We start from the raw sequence: 21,441 nt of genomic DNA, 5'->3' as shown, positions 1-21,441 counted from the left end.
TCTCTTTCCTTTCCTTAACCACCCTTGCTCTCCTCCCCCTTGCTTCTGCCGGCTCCTCCTCCCCACTGTGGTGACAGCCGTCCCACCCGGCCACTAGGGGTACCCTAACACAATACATATGCAAATACAAACAAAACATTTTTATTAATAACATTTCCGGGTTAACTATGCTCTCTTTGTAGGGGGTCTGCCCACCCCCTACAACTGCAAGTGCCCATGGCAGAAATAACAGGCTGCAGATCCCAGTCACATATCTGCTAGGTAAGCTGGGAGGTCTGTGCGCTCTCCATTCATTTCATTTAAAGGAGCTCAATACCTGACATTTTCCCACATTCATTTTAGCATTCCAAATACTGCCAATAAAAAGAGTGAAACTATAATCTATCTCTATTCATCTCAGGTGCTAGGTAAGACAGGCACACTCTCTTTTTGTCCCATTCTATTACCTCACTATCATCACTATTATTCAAGTATTTTTCACGTTATTTTTCAGTAATTTATCATGGTTATTTTTCACGATTTTCCTACTTTTTACTTCTCTATAGACCCCTCTGGTCTTCCTTTGGGATCCAGAATTTTTGATATATAGCACTGTAATCACTTATGATATATCATTCATTGTATTGGTCTATTCTATCTATATCATCTGGTACTATTAATACAGATGTTTAATCTGTTTGGTATAAATCAACTGTACTTGATGTTTTTCTATTTTATTTTTATAATTTATTTATAATTTTTTTTATTCTTTTGATGTAATTTTGGATATTTTTTTAATCTATTTCAGTTACTGATGAAGGCCATGTTTAGTCCGCAACGTCTGACTTGACTACTGAGTATGAAATAATAAAAATAATCAGATTTTACTGAATTCAGGAGTGCCTTTTATATATTACTACTGTATATGGTTTGGAAACCTATTTGAGCACCCTGGTAACTAGAAATTCGGTAGAAGTGCCTTATCCTTTTGACTAATACTCTGTGGTGACTGGAGCCACAGGGGCACCACATTCCCCCAAAGCAAATGGCAGCATTCCCGGGCTGCAACCAAGCAAAATTAGTACACTGCAATTTGTCAATATGCAATTAAACAAAATATCATTCTACCCTTTATGGGAGGCACCATCAATAAACAGTTTCAAACATTTTCAACAGTTAAAGGTCAGCAGTATTATCTTGCAATAAAATCAACATTTGCACATGAAAAACAAAACAGTTATTCTTTCTTCGTTGCTGGTGGTGCCAGAGGGCTGGTCCCAGCCCCCTGGTTCTGGGCACTCAAAGAACATCTACAGTCAAAATGTCCAGGCTGTTGACAACATCAACAAACTAGAATCAGAATGTCTATGGTGCCAGGAGCGGGTTTCTTCACAGGAGTAGCCCTGGAACATTCCTCCAGTAGAACACTCTGCAGAGGCTGGATCGCTATCACTTCAGTCTTTCCTCCATTGCGTGGTTGCAAAGGTTTATACTGCCAACACTGGACTCCCCAGGGACCCAGGTGAGCCATGGAAGCCATCGGGGAAGCATCAATCGGAGGACATGGTTTTGACAGATCCCGGAGTCCTTCCCTGCTGACACTTAACAGGGTTGACTCTTTTGAGCACCGCGGTACCCGCTGCTCTCCAGGAGTGCAAAGTTTTGAATTTGGCAGCTGAGGTGTCACGGGTGCGGTGTCTGGGCCATCCTGGTCTTAGTCAACAGGGTCTTTCCTTCCAGGTTGGTAACATTTGTCTCCAACAGTGGGGTCTCTGTTCGCGCACTTTTCGGGGTGCTGCCCACGATGGCATACCCCCTTTTCATCCCACATGAAATGACTAATTGCGACTGTCCTTTCAATAAATCCGGTTTTAAACACAGTCTAATAAGGCGCACAGTACCCAGGTTTTCGCCGGTCTTGTTATCCTGTTTGTGACGTCAAAATGTAGCACCCAGGAGACAGGGGGTCCAGGTCGGGTCTCGTACCTGTTTACTCGTCACTGGGCCAGTGAGGAGGTCTGGGATGTCACGGTGACCTGCCCCGTTTCATGCCCCGAGGTGCACACCAATAGAAGGGAAATTAAGAAGTGGATGTTTGTCGTGACGCCACCTGCAGTACGCGGCCAGATTTAGCCGCCACTGCTGTCGCTGTCCACTGGGGTTGATGGTAATAGCAGCTAAGATGGTATTGTTTCCCACAGGTGGAGCGGGCCCCGGGGAGATAATGAGGGGAGTAGTAGTAATGGCGATGGCCGTTGGCGCCAAGGCGCGGGGCGCCGGCAATAAGAGTCCAAGTCGGCTGCTGCGGTTTCAGGTGTCTTTACTCACAGTTCTTTCAGTAACCCGGTCACTGCCGGAGTAGCACTGGTCACCGCTGTGATGGGCCCTGTCGACCTTGGATAAGTTGGAAGAAGCCACCGGTGTTTGGAAAAAGGTTCTTTGTAAGAGTTGCCCCTCCAGCAGTGAAGAACCCAAGCTGAGCGTTCCGCTCCAAGCCTAGGCCATGTATAAGAGAAAGATGAAGAGTACATGGTGGTGTCGTGTCCCAGAACTGTTGTCCCAGGTAGACTGACTGAAGATTGTGTGAGTTACTCCTACTTCTACCCCAAGTGGAACCCGCCCCCCAGGTGGTTGTCCTAGTGACCGGGAAATTCCCATGCTTCGTGATGGCCAACCCCCTGCCTACGCTAGTCCAGCTCCCTAGTGAGACGGCTCATAATCTGTATGTAAAGTGTGAATGTGGAACACCGGTCATTAACCCCCTCCTTACCCGAGGCAAATAACGCACCTTAACTGAGGCGCAATACTCTGTGGCAACTGGAACCATAGGGGCGCCACATATGATGAGCCTCTGCAGTAGCTGAGATGTTCATGATGAGGTTCTACTGCAGCTGGTTTGTGTATGATGAGGTTCTGTGACAGCTGAGGTATGTATGATTGAGGTTCTGCAACAGTTGAAGTGTGTATGATGAGATTCTGCAGCAGCTGAGGTGTGTATTATGAGGTTCTACAGTAGCTGAGGTGTGTACGATGAGGTTTTACAGCAGCTGGGGTGTACATGATGTTCAGCAGCTGAGGTGTGTATGATGAGGTTTTTAAGCAGGTGGGGTGTGTATTATGAGGTTCTATAGCAACTAGATTGTGTATGATGAGGTTCTACAGCAAAAGGGTTGTGTATGATGAGGTTCTGCAGCAGTTAAGTGTGTATGATAGGATTCTGTAGCAACTGAGGTGTGTATGATAAAAGTTCTGCAGCATCTGGCTTGTGTATGATGAGGCTCTGCAGCACCTGGGTTGTGTATGATGAGGTTCTGTAGCAGCTGGGGTGTGTATGATGAGGTTCTAAAACAGATGGGTTGTATAAGATGAGGTTCTTCAGCATCTGGCTTGTGTATGATGAGGCTCTGCAATAGCTGAGGTTGATATGATGAGGTTGTGAAGCAGCTGGGTTGTGTATGAAGAGGTTTTGCAATAGCTGAGGTGCGTATTATGATGTTCTGCAGAACACCACATGATTTGGTATTGAATTTGTCTTATAAATTTTCCAACAAAACTATTTGAGACATTGCAAATTGGTGTGAGTCCAGACTGGTTAATAGGGATTATGGCATATATGCCGAAGTTCTTTCATACACAGCATCCCACCCATTCTCATGGTGTGTATGTGGTACTGCACCTTAGCCTGTTCTGGTCAGTGGAGCTGAGAAGCAGCGACACATATAACCCCAGCACAAAGAAGAGATATTTTCTAATTTCGTACAATCCCCTTTAACATCTGTATTTTGGCTTTTTTGCTCCTGAGCAGAAGCAGCATCGACCGCCGACTCCATCATACATTGTCTAGTCTTCTCATCCTGCACATTTATCCACAGGATTTGTATAATAGATGCTGATCACATTAAAGGGGCCATGACCTATGCCACTCTCAGTCCAGAGATGGCAGAACTCCCATCCATGTGTACAGGAATATATATACAGTGCCTACAAGTAGTATTCAACCCCCTGCAGATTTAGCAGGTTTGATAAGATGCAAATAAGTTAGAGCCTGCAAACTTCAAACAAGAGCAGGATTTATTAACCGATGCATAAATCTTACAAACCAACAAGTTATGTTGCTCAGTTAAATTTTAATAAATTTTCAACATAAAAGTGTGGGTCAATTATTATTCAACCCCTAGGTTTAATATTTTGTGGAATAACCCTTGTTTGCAATTACAGCTAATAATCGTCTTTTATAAGACCTGATCAGGCCGGCACAGGTCTCTGGAGTTATCTTGGCCCACTCCTCCATGCAGATCTTCTCCAAGTTATCTAAGTTCTTTGGGTGTCTCATGTGGACTTTAATCTTGAGCTCCTTCCACAAGTTTTCAATTGGGTTAAGGTCAGGAGACTGACTAGGCCACTGCAACACCTTGATTTTTTCCCTCTTGAACCAGGCCTTGGTTTTCTTGGCTGTGTGCTTTGGGTCGTTGTCTTGTTGGAAGATGAAATGACGACCCATCTTAAGATCCTTGATGGAGGAGCGGAGGTTCTTGGACAAAATCTCCAGGTAGGCCATGCTATCCATCTTCCCATGGATGCGGACCAGATGGCCAGGCCCCTTGGCTGAGAAACAGCCCCACAGCATGATGCTGCCACCACCATGCTTGACTGTAGGGATGGTATTCTTGGGGTCATATGCAGTGCCATCCAGTCTCCAAACGTCACGTGTGTGGTTGGCACCAAAGATCTCGATCTTGGTCTCATCAGACCAGAGAGCCTTGAACCAGTCTGTCTCAGAGTCCTCCAAGTGATCATGAGCAAACTGTAGACGAGCCTTGACATGACGCTTTGAAAGTAAAGGCACCTTACGGGCTTGTCTGGAACGGAGACCATTGCGGTGGAGTACGTTACTTATGGTATTGACTGAAACAAATGTCCCCACTGCCATGAGATCTTCCCGGAGCTCCTTCCTTGTTGTCCTTGGGTTAGCCTTGACTCTTCGGACAAGCCTGGCCTCGGCACGGGTGGAAACTTTCAAAGGCTGTCCAGGCCGTGGAAGGCTAACAGTAGTTCCATAAGCCTTCCACTTCCGGATGATGCTCCCAACAGTGGAGACAGGTAGGCCCAACTCCTTGGAAAGGGTTTTGTACCCCTTGCCAGCCTTGTGACCCTCCACGATCTTGTCTATGATGGCCTTGGAATGCTCCTTTGTCTTTCCCATTCTTGTGGTTTGAGGGGTTGAATAATAAATGACCCTCTGAATGAACTTTTCACAATTTAAAAAAAAAATAAAAAAAGAAATAACATTCTTTTTTGCTGCAGTGCATTTCACACTTCCAGGCTGATCTACAGTCCAAATGTCACAATGCCAAGTTAATTCCGAATGTGTAAACCTGCTAAATCTGCAGGGGGTTGAATACTACTTGTAGGCACTGTATAATCTCTCGATGAAAAGCATATTCTTCCTGTTTCGTTTTCACATAATAGTCACTCTCCGGGGGCAGGGCTTACTTTTCGCTCCTTTTTCACCACTGCTGTGGCGCAGTCAGTTTTTACACAAAATGGCGGTGGTTTCATCAGTAATAAACAGTCCATAAGGTGCACGTCACCCGGTATAACCGGGACAAGTCCAATCCTGTTCACAGCACCAAGAAAAGCTGTCTCGCCCCAGGGCTATGGGGTACTCGGTCCCGGGCGATGTATTGCTGGGGAGATGTCACTGGGTGGCCGTTGCCCGGTTCCGTGACCCTGGGGGTCGCTTTTAAAAGGGGTAATGTTTACAGGGGAGATGAAATAAAAGTTTTTGTCATGACACCACTTGCGGGTTGAGGCTATTTAGTGGAGCCGCCGCTGCACAGATCTCACTACTGGGGCTGTTGTTGATGGCAGCCTGGATGTTGGGCCCTCCGCAAGTAGGGCCAGGCCCCAGAAGATAGATGATGTTCGTTGTGGAAATAAGGTAGGCCACACAAGTGATTGCAGTGTAATTGGTTTCTTTACTCACAGCGTTGATATGGCTGGTAATCCGAGGAAGGCTGGTCCTGACCACTGGTCCCCTTAATCCCATGCTGGTGTGGTAACCTGGTGGCTTCTTTCTCCTGCAGCTGTCTCTGGTTGGTGGGTCCCCGTGGCTTTGAGCATCTGGGGGTCTTCTCCTGGTAGTCTTTCAGTCCCATATAACAGGTAGCTTGAACCCTGTGGGGTCGGTTTCTCTTGTCCTGTTCCCTGGTTCTCCCGTTGCTACTGTGTCTTGAACTTTACAGTCAGTGAGGTCCTGGATGGTCCCCTCACTGTGCAGATTTTATCAGATCTGCCTGGAGCGTTTGCCTGACCTAGGATTTTGGACCCCGTCTGTGCTATAGTTCCGGAAGTACTCCACCGTACCCTACTGGCAACCACACGCCTGGGCCCTCAGGTCACCGTTACACTCTTCTGTCAGTGTGGTTACGTCCGTCTCCTCTCACTTCCACTTACTGACTGTCTGACCTCTCCCCTCTGGTTGTCATCTAGGGGACTAGATCGGCTCCACCCCTAGGTGCCCATCCATTGGGACCAGCTCTAGCCTGTCACCAGTCTTTGGGAATGGGGAAAATCACAGATTAAATTGACTGTTTTGCTGTTACCGGCACTGGTCTTCTGGGTACTTGGGGGTAGGCCCTGCATCTTTGACAGGATGCAGTACCTTGTAGCTCCTGATGGCTTCAGGGGCGCTACAGTTTCAGGGGTGGGGCGGTCTCTGCTCGCTGCTTTCTTTCGTTATAATGCGCCCTGACAGTGCGCTCTCTTGGCAGCTGGTCCCTTCTCATTAGCGTACTTTCTCTATGCCTTGGAAAAAAACTTTTTTTCTACTTTTCAATAGTCCCCTTAGGGAACTTGAAGGTGCAATTGTCTGATCACTTGTGCTATACATAGTAGTGCATCAGCACTGGTATGTATAGTGGAAATCCTGTTTTATTATGGATGCAAACTAAACTTGCTTTCACAGGAGAATTGTAATGACAGGCTGTCATTGCAACCCATCGGTGCTCTGCAATCACGAGAGGATGGAATGGCGAGCCCTCCTGCCGGAGTATATTAAATTCTGCTATCAGACATTGAAGATGGTATTGAACACATTACCAGCCGCGGACAGAGCGCCGATCCACACGCATCTGTTAAAGGCACATTATGGCTACTTAAATCACTCTGTCATCTGCTGGAAAAGATGATGGCTCAGTGTGCGAGCCCGCATCAATGTCAGGGAGACTGCGTATGATGTACCGGTATGTCATATGTCAGTAAATTTTAAAAGTATATTAAAAAAACTATTAGGTAATTACACAAAAAAATAAACATTTAGTATGAAAATCAATGTTAGTTTCAGACCCCCCATATATCAACAGGGCAATATGGATCAAACACTTACTCTGCTTTCCAACACATACGCCATGAAGAAGGACTTGGTGTTTGTGGGAGAGTTGATTCATTAAACTTGCTGCTTCTAGAAAAGACTAAAATGTAAATTAACATTATCATCTATTTCCTTTATTTTCTAATAGTATGATATTGGTATTAGAATTATACTACAAATAACTCGCAATAACATGTACTAATAATCTGAGCTATTTTGGCTTTTAAATTGAAATACTTCAGAGCCAAATGTATCTGTTTTGTAATGTTTAATTTATATTGCGATAATTCCTAAGCAGCTGCCATCTTCATGGTTATCTTCAGTGATCTCTCCTTTACTCCTTAAAATAATGTCCTTACTATAAATAATTTGCTCACTGATGTTACATACAACTATGAAAAGGAAAGGACTTCATAATAAAGGACATTAAAAGAAAGGAAAAAAGAAGGTGACTGTAGGTAGAATTTCAAGCCTGTTATTTTTTTTCAAGCTACTATAACATTTATTTCTCAGTTTAAATGATTTACAGATTGTCATAGTGAACAGTTTAAATGTATATTTTCTCTTGCCTAATTCAGCAGCACTCAGAGCCAGCAATTTAGCAGCCCCTAATGTAAAAACCACATCTACTCTGACCTCAGCGAACATGGCGTTACTATAGAATAGTGCAGAGTTCCCCAACTCCAGTCCTCAAGGCACACCAACAGTGCATGTTTTCAGGATTTCCTTAGCATTGCACTGCTGTTGGAATCATTACCTGTGCAGGTGATTAAATTATCACCTGTGCAATACTAAGGAAACCCTGTAAACATGCACTGTTGGTGGCCCTTGAGGACTGGAGTTGGGGACCCCTGGAATAGTGCTACGCTTGGGATCTGCAGGTCAAAAAAAATAATAAAATATATATATATAGATATATATATTGACAGGGCATATGGCTGTCAATTTTTAGTATAACCTTTGCTTGATGCACATCACATGTATGAGTATGGGTGTGGGTGTGTTGCAGAATGCTCAAGAGCTACACCTACTTCTAACAGCAGTCAGAGCTAGCTGAAATTACAGCTGATTAACCACTTAGATGCTGCTGTCAATCTCCCAAGTGACCCTAACCTTAGGGTACCGTCACACTTTAGCGACGCAGCAGCGATCCCACCAGCGTTCTGACCTGGTCAGGATCGCTGCTGCGTCGCTACATGGTCGCTGGTGAGCTGTCAAACAGGCAGATCTCACCAGTGAACAGCCCCCAGCCAGCAGCGCCGCGTGGAAGCGATGCTGTGCTTGCACGGAGCCGGCGTCTGGAAGCTACGGACACTGGTAACTAAGGTAAACATCGGGTATGGTTACCCGATGTTTACCTTAGTTACCAGCGCACACCGCTTAGCTTAGCGTGTGCAGGGAGCAGGAGCCGGAACTGGCAGCGTGATAGCTGCGGAGGCTGGTAACGAAGGTAAAGATCGGGTAACCACCTTGGTTACCCGATGTTTACCTTGGTTACAGCTTACCGCAGGCTGTCAGACGCCGGCTCCTGCTCCCTGCACATTCAGGATTGTTGCTCTCTCGCTGTCACACACAGCGATGTGTGCTTATCAGCGGGAGAGCAACAATAAAAAAACGACCCAGGGCTGTGTGTAACGAGCAGCGATCTCACAGCAGGGGCCAGATCGCTGCTCAGTGTCACACACAGCGAGATTGCTAATGAGGTCACTGCTGCTTCCCAAAAACCGTGACTCAGCAGCGATCTCAGTAGCGATCTCGCTGTGTGTGAAGTACCCCTTAGAAAGGTCCAATCAATCATCCTCACCTCCCACAAAGCAACTGTTGGGTACCCGTGGGTTACCATAGTGGCCAGCAGACCTACTGAACCCACCCCCCACTTTTAGTACTCCTCATGGATGATTGGTAAAAATTTTGTATCATATAGTGAAAATGTTCAAACAGCTGCAGGTGCAAATTCTCTAGGGCGATTACAAAAAAATCTAAAAAGTAGTTAAAGGGAAGCAGTCAAAGGGATTTAACCCTATATACATTAGAAGTGTCTCATTTTCCATGAACACCCTATTTGTATTTTAGCTAAGTAATATTGCAGTTTGTGTAAAAAACTTGTTTAATTAAGGCGAGGAGGTACCTGGACTATTTTAGGACTGCTGTCGCCGGGACAGCCATTTTCTCCTCCAACCTGCTCTCCCTAGACACACTGAAACTGTCAAATACATTGTTGTGGGCACAATACTAGTGAACTGCGGCACCAGTTTGGGTATGAGCACACACCCGTATTGATAATAATATTTACATGAACTGCAGCAAAGCTGATGTCTAAGAAGGAGATAATAAAAATGTTTATGAGTCTGATAATATACTCCTAATAAATTAAAAGGGTAAATCCATTTGAAAAGTTTCTTGTGACACCAGTCACTACACGGAGAAGTTGAAAGGTAGGATAGTCGAATGTTGCAAGGTCAAATACCAGGAGATCACATCAAGATTAAGGGAATCAACAAAGGTGAAATCAGGTCACGGTTCAGACTGAGTATCTGGAAGGTAATGGATCAGAGCAAAGGGACAAGTCAAAAGGATGTCAAACAAAGTCAGAGGTCTGATAGCAAAAGATCAATCCACACAACACAGATTACTGAGGTCAACAAGCAATGCTAAAAGGAAGGATAAGACTGGCAGTGTTCTGTTATAAACTGCTCAGCTAAGTAGCTGGGCAATTACTGGGAATAGGGAAGAACTACTGAAAACCAGCACCTCCCAGTATGAGACTGGACGACTGAGATGTCACTGATCCAACTGACAGCTCAGCTCCCTGATCACTGAGAGGAGTAATTGTGACTGTACCCCCTCTTCTAAGGGGGGCCACTGGACACCCAGGTTTCCCAGGAGACCTCCAATGGAAGGCCTTGATAAAACGATTGGCCTTTACAGAATGAGCTGGAAACCAGAATCTCTTCTTGAGTTCATATCCCCTCAAAAGAACCAGATCTTAAAGGGAATTCTGAACCTTCTAAGGATTCACGATCCTCTGAACCTCATACTCTAAATCTCCATCAATAGAAACAGGAGGAGGCAGAGATGAAGGCAACAACACTGGAGGGACTAGTTCCTTTAACAGGGATCTGTGGAAAATGTTAGGGATCTGAAAAGACTGAAGAAGTTTCAATGTAAAGGCAACAAGATTGACTGCCTCCAAAATCTCATACAGGCCAATAAATTTAGTACCCAACTTTGTCGGCAGCGCCTTCAGCGTAATATTTTTGGAAAATCCTACACTGAAGTTGAGATCTGCCAAACACTTCTTATCGGTCTTCTGTTTTTTACTAAGTTGAACCACTCCAATATTTTTTTGAACATCTCTCCAAACATCCCTGAGTTTCTGAATGGCAACCTCTACTCCAGAACACCAAGAACTCATCCTAGAAAATTCACCGAAATGAGGATGAAAATCATAATTACAAAAGAAGGGCAAAGTACATGTAGACTGATTGACCCGACTGTTTAAGGCGAACTCAGCAAGAGGTAAATATGAGGACCAATCCTCCTGCTGAGCCTCAACAAAACATCTTAAAATGTGCTCCAATGACTGATTTGTCCTCTCAGTCTGACCGTTGGTTTCAGGGTGATAAGCAGAGGAAAATGACAAAACAATTTTTTATAAAATGCTCTCTAAAATTTGGAGGCAAAGTGCCCCCCCCCCTCCCCTCACTATCAGATACAATGTTCTGGGGGATGCCATGGAAACTTACCACATTATTGATAAACATGGCCCAGGAACCACCAACACCGAAGCAGATTGCACATAGAAAAACTTTACTTGGTTGGGTCAGGCATATAAATATTACATGGGATATAAAACATTGTAAAAGGTGAAGAGGTGAAGTGACACATAAGAGCGAGCAAAGAGCCCCATGTGGGGCTGCATGGATCAAATAAGGTACACACAAGGGTATACTCCCAGCAGGGCCAGTGTAAGTGCCTTTACAATAAACAGGTTCACAGCAAATGACAGGATAATACTTAGTAAAGAACCATAGGCACATTACCCAAACACATAGCCCGGTGGAGAATCCACCAATTGTAGCACTCACATGCAGACGCACAAGGGGAACAGTCCCGTAATTTATTACGCCACGTGCGCTTGCGACCTAATATATGTCGGACTCACTAGTCGTGAATTGCGGGTCCGGACGAGGGAGCATACTAGGGACATCATCGCTGCTAAACAAGCGAAATCTGAGGATGTTGATTCCCTGAAGACCATCCCCCGCCATTTTAGGTTGCATCACGGGTCTGACCCCTCAAGTTTTAAGGTGAGGGGGATTGACCGTGTGCACCTTGGATTGAGGGGTGGCAATATTCATAAGGTGTTGGGACGGGTTGAATGTCGATGGATATTTCTCCCCGACACAGTGGTCCCTCGGGGTTTGAATGAGAGGCAGACCTTTATTTCCTATTTATAATCCAGTAGGTCTCGTCTGCGGTTGATGTGTATCCCGCTACGGGCTGTATTTGTTTGTGGCTGCGGGTTCCCTGTGATTGAATCTGCTTTGTACATAATGGTTTTTATTAATTTTTTAACTGGATTCTTTGTGTGTCCTTCTTACTCTACAGTTGTCTACGTTTGTGCTCTTGGTGCAATATTTTTCTATGTCACTAACCTGGTGGTCTGCCTGCATTGGAAAATGAGCTGGGAAGGAATACAGTATATCCAAGTCATCTATATGAGATTGTCTATTGGACTTTGTTTTACTGACTAATATGCTGTCATATTTGATAAATGCATAAACAGTGTAAATACTTTCTATGTATATCTTTCTGGATGTCATCATGATGCAATTGTATGTATTCTTGTCCCCCTATAGTGCTCTGCACTTTTTGTGATCCCTAATGCGATCTGCGCTCTCTTCGGCCAGGAGTAGACATGGCATTTGCAGCTTTACTTCCTGTTTGCGGCTCTGCGCATGTGCAGTGTGTGCGGCTCTCCTTGAAGCGTCCCCTGGGTAATATTGACGTCATCAAAGGGGTTTTCCCTAGCCCAGGTGACGCTGGAGTAGCCGCCCACGCTAGTTCAGCGTGTTTCAGTACCCTGCAGCCGCGACAGGTGCTGCAAATGATTTGACATACACTAGTGTATAAATTCAACCATTTCCCTCCTTTTGTCCACGGTCCCCTGAGGAAGTCATCACGAAATACGTATTGGGACTGTTCCCCTTGTGCGTCTGCATGTGAGTGCTACAATTGGTGGATTCTCCACCGGGCTATGTGTTTGGGTAATGTGCCTATGGTTCTTTACTAAGTGTTATCCTGTCATTTACTGTGAACCTGTTTATTGTTAAGGCACTTACACTGGCCCTGCTGGGAGTATACCCTTGTGTGTACCTTATTTGATCCATGCAGCCCCACATGGGGCTCTTTGCTCGCTCTTATGTGTCACTTCACCTCTTCACCTTTTACAATGTTTTATATCCCATGTAATATTTATATGCCTGACCCAACCAAGTAAAGTTTTTCTATGTGCAATCTGCTTCGGTGTTGGTGGTTCCTGGGCCATGGGATATGATGTAATATAAGGCAAATTCAAAGACTTATTTTTTCTGCTGTTTTAATATGTTCCTGAAGTTGTTGCCTTTTACCTTATATAAGTCTGCTGTGACTGTCTTGGTTGTTGCTAATTATTGATAAACAACCTGGAAAGCATTTCAGCATTAAGTAACCTAGATAATGGAACAAACTGGGCGTGTTAACTGAATCTTTCAACTGCCACCCAGATAACAGTTTTCCTACCAGGCAAAATCCAATCAGTAATGAAATCCATGTACAAATGAGTCCATGGTCTTTTTAGAATTGAAAATGGAGCCAATTCCCCGGCCAGCTGGCTATGACAGACGTTAGCTTGCATGCGAGTTTCATAGGCATATACAAAATCTTTAATATCGTTATGCATGGATGATCACCAAAAGAGTCTATCAATAGTTGACTGTGTAGCTGTGAACCCTGGGTGACCACTCAAAATGTCACGAATCACTAGTATGCAGTGCAAATTAATAGCACATTGGAGGAATAGGGAGCAGTAAATAGTACACTTATGTATCCTTATGGAGGAGAAATTTTACCAATTAATGCAGAATGGTTATGATATATGCCAATAACAGGTTAGTGCAGCAATAGAACCTAAAACAGTGGTATTGGAGCAAGTCCAGTGTGAAATTTTTGTGACCTTGTTTACACATATGTATGTCAATGGAAAATAATTTTAAATTCTGTATTTAATAAAGTATTGATATTGAGGAAATGCACCATCCCAAGTCATTTTCAGTGGTATATATACGTATCAGGTGTGGTTCCTACGCAATTCAGGCATAGATATAAGGACAAATCATGCAATTAATTCACCGAGCATGCGCGGTCACGATATAAGCAGCAATATAACATATGTGCTCGGTAGAAAATAATATATGTGCTCGGTAGAAAACCTGATGTATACGCTACACTAGAGAAAAGTGGCTGCGCAAATGACTTAGCCATATGCTATAAGTTTTAGCCTAATTGGACTTTGTTTCAGATTCTATTTATGATACTATTAAACTAATGAATTGATAGGTTAATCAGAACTCCATAAATTTGTTCTCCGCTCCATAGAATATCTTCCAAATGTAAGGTGGTAAATTAGGCATATACTGTAATGTCCAGAATGAAATCCAATATATGTTACAATATCTTCATTTTATTGGTTGTGATTTCATTTTTAAAAAAATGTCACAGCATTTTTCGTCTACTGTTATTTTTGTTTGACTGGCTGAAACTTATAGCATATGGCTAAGTCATTTGCACAGCCACTTTTCTCTAGTGTAGCGTATACATTAGGTTTTCTACAGAGCACATATATTGCTGCTTATATCGCGACCGCGCGTGCTCGGTGAATTACCTGCTTCGCGCATTCCTTCGTTAGATACAGTATATCTGGCACTATTGCCTTCATTACAGTTGCTGATACTGCGACCGCGCATGCGCCGTAGATCTCCCATGTGCGCACGCCCACAGCTCATATGCTTATGTTCTAACAAGACTGCACGTGCGCGATGAATTTTGCTGTGACTGACTGTGCCTGCACGGTGACGTCGGCTTAGCGCTTGCGCACACTGAGCCAAGGTCATCTAGTGTTTGTATCTTGTACTGGGCATGTGCAAATGCACATATGGGACATTTGTAGCTCTAGGCTTTCATTGGTTTTTGATTCTGACCATTTCCTGGCGCCATGACATAAATAGCCCATTGAATCAAATGAACGCTGGTTACAGCCATGGATCACCACTAGAGATGAGTGAACCGGTCGCGGTTCGGCTCGAGCTTGGTTCGACGAATGGAGGGCTAGTTCGAGTTCGGTTCAGCGAACCGGTTCGGCGAACCACTCGAACCATAGGAAACAATGGGAGGCAATCACAAACACATAAAAACACCTAGAAAACCCCATCAAAGGTGTCCAAAAGGTGACAAACAACTCACAAGACAACACAAACACATGGGAAAGTGACAAGAACAAATTCTCATGCGAAAACAAAACAGCGTTACGAGGAAAAAGAGGAGGAGACAGAGATATAGGCATGGCATGCCCTTCTAAAATGATGTAAAACTCCGCAAGGTGACTCAAAGTGGAGTCTCCCTTTTTTCCAAAAATTGGGCCACACAGACACCCCTTCAGTGGCAGCACTTGTGCCCCAGTTGTACACTTCACAGCTAGATTTGCATCAAGCACATTCAAAACTACGCCATCCTTAACTGTCCCCAGGATGACACAGGGGTAGGTAGCAAAGTCTTTGCTGAACCATGACTTGTTCATCTTGGCTCCTTTTTAAAAACACAGCAAGGGTTACTCCAAGCGGAGTCTCCCTTTTTTCCAAAAATTGGGCCACACAGACACCCCTTCAGTGGCAGCAGTTGTACACTTCACAGCTAGATTTGCATCAAGCACATTCAAAATACACAAGCATTTACTCTCCCCAGGATGACACAGGGGTAGTAAATTCCTTGTGGATCCATGACTTGCTCATTTTGATGAACGTTAGTCTGTCCACATTGTCACTTTACAGACGCGTGCGCTTATCTGTCAGCACACACCCAGCAGCACTGAAGACACGTTCAGAGACAACGCTGGCAGCTGGACACGACAAGATCTCCAAGGCGTAAGTGGAGAGCTCTGGCCATTTTTCAAGATTTGAAGCCCAAAATGAGCAAGGCTCCATTTGCAAAGTCATGGCATCAATGTTCATTTGGAGATACTCCTGTATCATCGTCTGCAGCCATTGACTATGTGTCAGACTTGTTGTCTCTGGTGGCCTTACAAAGGATGGTCTAAAAAAATTATGAAAAGATTCAATAAAATTGCTGTTACCAGCACCAGATACGGTGCTGCTGGTACGGGTAGACTGTTGAAGATGATGAGACCGTCCCATGTTTGTGAAGTTACAACTGGGAGATTCACTCCTTGCACCACGGTTCTTTTGTGGAAAAGCCGAGCTAAGATCGAGTAACAGCTTCTGCTGATACTCCTGCATACGTGCGTCCCTTTCTATGGCTGGAATTATGTCACAAAATTTGGACTTGTACCGGGGATCTAATAGTGTGGCAAGCCAGTACTCATCATCACTTCTAATTTTGACAATACGAGGGTCATGTTGGAGGTAGTGCAGCAAGAAGGCACTCATGTGTCTTGCGCAGACATGTGGACCAAGTCCACGCTGTGTTTGTGGCATAGAGGTGCTAACCGTTCTTTCTTCCTCTGACATCTCCCCCCAACCTCTTTCAACTGAAATTTGACCAAGGTCTCCCTCATCCGCTGAGTCTTCCATGTCCATGGACAGTTCGTCCTCTATTTCTTCATGTTCTCCTGCCCCTTCCTCAACATTTCGCCTGCTACCATGCGCCCTTGTTGATCCCTGTCCCCCATGGTCCCATGCCTGCCGCCTTGGTGATGATGAACGTCTGGACCATAGTGATGTTGTTGTCCCTTGCGCATATGAATCCTCCTGTAGTTCCTCCCCTTCCAGTTGTCCCACCCCCTGACTCCAAATAGTGTTTAGTGTGTGCTCCAGCATGTAAATGACTGGAATTGTCATGCTGATAATGGCATTGTAAGCGCTAAACATATTCGTCGCCATGTCGAAACTGTGCAGAAGGGTGCATAGGTCCTTGATCTGAGACCACTCCATCAGGGTGATCTGCCCCACCTCTGCATCTCGTTGGCCCAGGCTATACATCATGACGTATTGCACAGAAACAAGGAAAAAATAGATGTCCGCTCACCTATAGCCGAAGGGGGACCCACCGCATCCAGGACTTGTGCACGGAAAGGGAAACCGGCAATCCAAGTGTGTATAGAGAGGAACTCCAGCAGCAAAGTCCAACGGATAATAAAACCAAAACATTTTTATTGATTCATTTTAAAATATACATAAAATTATCCAGACAGGGTCCTATGCAAACAGAGGATGCGTTTCAAACCGAATGGTTCTTAGTCAGTCTCTAGGGAATGAGTGAAAAATGGGCTAATTCAAATAAGCTGAGAACCCAGTGAGGACAAGGTGGGCGGAGAGTAAGCACCGGGAGGAAAAGGAGGGGTAGGAAAAAAGAGAAAAAGAAACACCGGATTTTATACATATATATTCAATAGATAAAATGCAAATCACTCTTACGATTCATACCTAGTGGAAATCTGGTACTCATAGTAAAAATCCAAAAAGTCTCTCTATGTAACAATAGTTCTTTCAAATCGCCCCCTCTTTTAGGCAATCTGACTTTTTCTAGTGCAACAACCTGCAGTGTATCCGTATTACCGGCATGTTTAGAAAAGAAGTGTTGTGATGCCCCAGATAAGTTCCTAGTGGTTGTAGTATGATTAGAATCATACACATGTTCCGATATCCTCCGTCTTAAAGGACGGGTCGTGCTACCAATATATTGGAGACAACATTCCCTGCAAGAGATACAGTAAATTACATGGTCGGTGCCACAATTAATCATATCGTTGATTTTAAAAACTTTTCCATTAACACAAGAAGAAAATTCTTGCGCACCGACCATGAATTTACAGAGACCGCAGGATTTACTACCACATTTATATGAACCACATGTAGGGAGCCAATTTGAACCCCCACTAAGAGTAATGTTTTTCCGAATTGGAATGGTATGATCGCTAGGGGACAATTGACTGCCTAAGGATGCATTTTTCTTTGGCACAAACTTTACACCCTGATCAAGAATTTTATGCAATGTCTCATCTGAAAAAAGGATAGGGAGAAATCTTTTAATCACACCTATCACCTGATGGTAATTTCTGCTGTATTTGGTAGAAAAAACCACTGTGGAGTGCAGAAGGATTTTTACTCCCTTTTGCTGGCATTTTGAGATATTGTTCTCTATCTTTGAGGATAACCTTATTATTAGATTGATCCAAATGGGCTTGGGAGTAACCCCTTGCCCTGAATCTCTCATCAATAGTGGTGAATTCGCTAGCCAAATCAGCAGCAGTATTACAGCATCTAATAGCCCTGACATATTCACCCGACGGTATGTTACGTATCACATGACGGGGATGGCAGCTTTTAGCATGTAATAATGAGTTGCCAGAATAAGATTTGCGATATAATTTACTCTCAATAACACCCGTAATGGGATTGCCGTATAGGGACATGTCAAGGAAACTGATCTCCGCAATATGATACTGGTATGTAAATGAAAGGTTATGTGCATTGTTGCTGATATAGTTAACGAAATCCACAGCTGTCTCCTGGGTTCCCTGCCATATAACCAAGATATCATCCAGATATCTCAGATATATGGCAGTGTCAGACAAGAAGGGGTTGGAGGAACAGAATATATATTGTTCCTCCCACCAATGCATAAATATACATGCTAATGAGGGTGAAAATTTTGCACCCATCGAGCATCCTTGCAACTGGAGATAAAAAACCCCATAAAATGAAAAATAATTGTTTTTCAAAAGGAACTCTGTCACCTCAAGGATAAACAGCTGTAAATCCGATGAGTAACCAGTATATTTCTCAAGTAGACTCCTGAGGGCCAAAAGAGCCAGATGATGTGGAATACTGGTATATAAGGTCTGCACATCGCAGGAAATCCAGCTATACTCATTACACCATCTAATACCAGAAATGATATTCAAAACATGTTTGCTGTCAATTACATGGCTAGGAGAAGCCTTGGCCAGTTCTTGCAGGTGATCATCCAGCCATTCTGATAGATGTTCTGTGATCGACCCGATACCAGAAACAATAGGACGAAATTTTGGGGGAAAAGAATTCTTGTGGGACTTGGGGAGCGCATGTAGTAGCGGAGTCAGTGGGCAAGATGGAAGAAAAAACTCTTACTGTTTTTCATTGAAAAATCCCATATAGAAACCTTCCTGTATCAATTGCTCCAAGGAATTCCTGATATCCTATACAGGATCCTTATGAAGCCTTTTATATACATTCTCATCATTGAGCATTTGGCACAATTCTGACTCATATAGACCAACATCTAACACTACAACAGCGCCCCCCTTATCCGCATTTCTAATAATAATGTTAGGATTGCTCTTTAATGACTGTATAGCAATTTTCTCCTGCTTAGAAAGATTATTAGAATAACTTTTCGGCTGCTGCTGTAGTTTAGTTAGCTCCTTCTCTACCACCATTTGAAAATCAGACATTTGTTCACAACGGGATTACATAGGGTAGAAGGAAGGGTTGGGGATTCTTCTGGAAGTAGATAAGTCATCAAACAATTTAGATGTATTTTGTGAAAGATCCCGTAGGTTCTGCAATGTCATTTGTTCCTGGAAAGATGACAAAAAAAGGGGGGTCTGTTCAGGTTCTGCATCAGAAATGTCATTAACATCAATTTCCTGAAAAAAATGTCTCTTAACAGTTATTTTACGTATGAACCGGTTCACATCCAGGATAGTTTCATAGAGATTAAAATCCACCGAGGGGACAAAGTTCAAAGCTTTCTCCAAGACCTGGATCTCATACTGATTAAGGATACTAGCAGACATATTGATAACAGAAAAAAAATGATGACCTGAAGCTAATACTTCTTTCTCCTCGTAAAGTGACCGTGCTGGAAGGGATTTTCTGCTGCTGGAGTGTTTAATGCCGGCCCGTCTTGTTTTTTTCTTTGCTGTTTCGTAACTGGCAAATTTTTTGGATCCTGGGCCGATGTAGAGGCTGTTGTAATATTTCGTTCAGAGGTATCTGTGTTATAATCCGAGGAATCTAGGTCCGTGGATTCTAAATCCGTAGAGGAAAAATTAACTCTGTTGGAAAAGGAACTAAATTTCTTTTTTTCAAGATGGATTTTGGTGTATTAGCTGGATTCCGTCTGAATTGATGCCAATTATAGACTCTATCAGTCTCATAGTCCCTGGAATCTCGTTTCAATTTACCTTCCTTGAGGGATGTAATAGAATCCTCTAATTTGGAGATTTTGATATTCATTTGTTCCCTCATGGATTTGTAAGTGTCACTAGTGGAGTATTTATTTAATAACTCCTCCACTTCTTTGGTTTTGGTATCAAGACATGTTAACTTGGTTTGTTCATGTTCAATTATGAGCAAAAGAAGTTTTTTGGAGCATTCCGAAAGAGTATTATTCCATTGTAAAACAAATTCTTGATTAAATTCAGTTGTAGGGCGTTTGTGCAGGCGTAAGCCTCTGGGAATCATCCCATGATCAACATAAGTGTTAGGGCCAGGTGGACGGGCAGACCCAGGAGGTGGATCCACTGGGCCGAACTCCTTGATGAAGGCAAGAGGTCTGGTAGCCGGAGTACTACGGGTAGCAGGACAGTCCGTGCACAAGAGTGGAATGGAGAAGTCCCTGGGACCACGGAGTCACTGATGGTAGTCCGGGTGACGGAGTTCAGGTTCGGAGGCCGAGATGTTGTCAGGCAGAGTCCGAAACCGATGGAGCGAGAGGACGGGTCACCACAGGGATCAGAGATGGAACGGACTGACAGGATGGCAGATAGTCAGCGTTCGGGAATCGGCAGGACCGGATGGCGAGGCAGGAGCGGCTCTAGAAGAGAGATAGGTAAGTATGGCACAGAGACACAAGGAGACCTGACTCCTAGCTTAGGAAACACGAAGAACAGGCCCCGCCCACTTGGACATTAAATCCCTTTATACCCTGTACCTGTGTGTTCAATTTCCTGTCAGTGGACGCTGGCCCTTTAAGAAAGGGTCAATGACCGCGCGCGCGCCCTAATGCGCATGCGCAAGGCCCGGGTGCCAGAAGCCAGGGCAGGGAGCGGTGAGCAGGAAGCAGGAGAGCCGGGCTGGGGCTGAGTAGCCGACGGGCGCCGGGAGTGGGGACCGGGCCGCCTGGAGACCGCAGGCAATGGAGGCTGGAGACCGGGGAGAGAAGCAGGGAAGCCGGGGAGCGTGGCAGGTGAGCCGGGGAGCAGAGCAGGGGACCCGGAGAGCGTGACAGTACCCCCCCCACGCCCCCCTCCCCGCAACCGGGACAGGAAGGCACGGATCAGGGGAGTACCCACATTCTCCCGGGGCTCCCAGGACCTATCCTCAGGACCATACCCTGCCCAGTCCACCAGGAAGAACTGTCGGCCCCGTACGGTTTTCATGGCCACGATATCCCTTACCGCATAGATGACATCATCGGCAATAGGAAGAGGAGCCGAACTGGCAGCAGCGGAGAAAGGACCAAGGACAACCGGCTTGAGCAGGGAGACGTGGAAGGAGTTGGGTATCCTCATCGTGGCCGGGAGCTGCAGTTTGTAGGAGACCTCATTGATCTTGCTGAGGACTTTAAACGGCCCGATGTAGCGAGGACCCAGCTTGTAGGATGGTAGCTTCAATCGGACGTACTTGGAAGCAAGCCAGACGAGATCTCCTGGAGAGAAACACGGAGGATCCAGACGCCTCTTGTCTGCGTGTCTCTTCATCCGCAGGGAAGCACGTCCAAGGGACGCCTTGACAGAGTCCCAAATTGTTGCAAAGTCACGGGCTACAGTATCAGCAGCAGGGACATCCGAGGAAGAGGATACAGGTAATGGGACGGAAGGCTGAAGTCCG

General features: G+C 44.8%; 1 protein-coding gene across 1 annotated transcript in view; it reads right to left on the bottom strand.

Moving 5' to 3' along the window:
• Nucleotides 1-21,441, bottom strand: part of JAK3 (Janus kinase 3) — a 482,226-nt gene that overhangs the window by 258,337 nt on the left and 202,448 nt on the right. The window contains exon 13 of the mRNA XM_075314904.1: nt 7,367-7,451. Within this exon, the coding sequence (XP_075171019.1) occupies nt 7,367-7,451 (85 nt within the window). The remainder of the gene's footprint in view (nt 1-7,366; nt 7,452-21,441) is intronic.

The sequence above is a fragment of the Anomaloglossus baeobatrachus genome, chromosome 1 (genome assembly GCF_048569485.1).
Source record: "Anomaloglossus baeobatrachus isolate aAnoBae1 chromosome 1, aAnoBae1.hap1, whole genome shotgun sequence".
Taxonomy (NCBI): domain Eukaryota; kingdom Metazoa; phylum Chordata; class Amphibia; order Anura; family Aromobatidae; genus Anomaloglossus; species Anomaloglossus baeobatrachus.
Note: the sequence above shows the minus strand (reverse complement) of the source record. Positions and strands in the feature narration are given on the sequence as shown.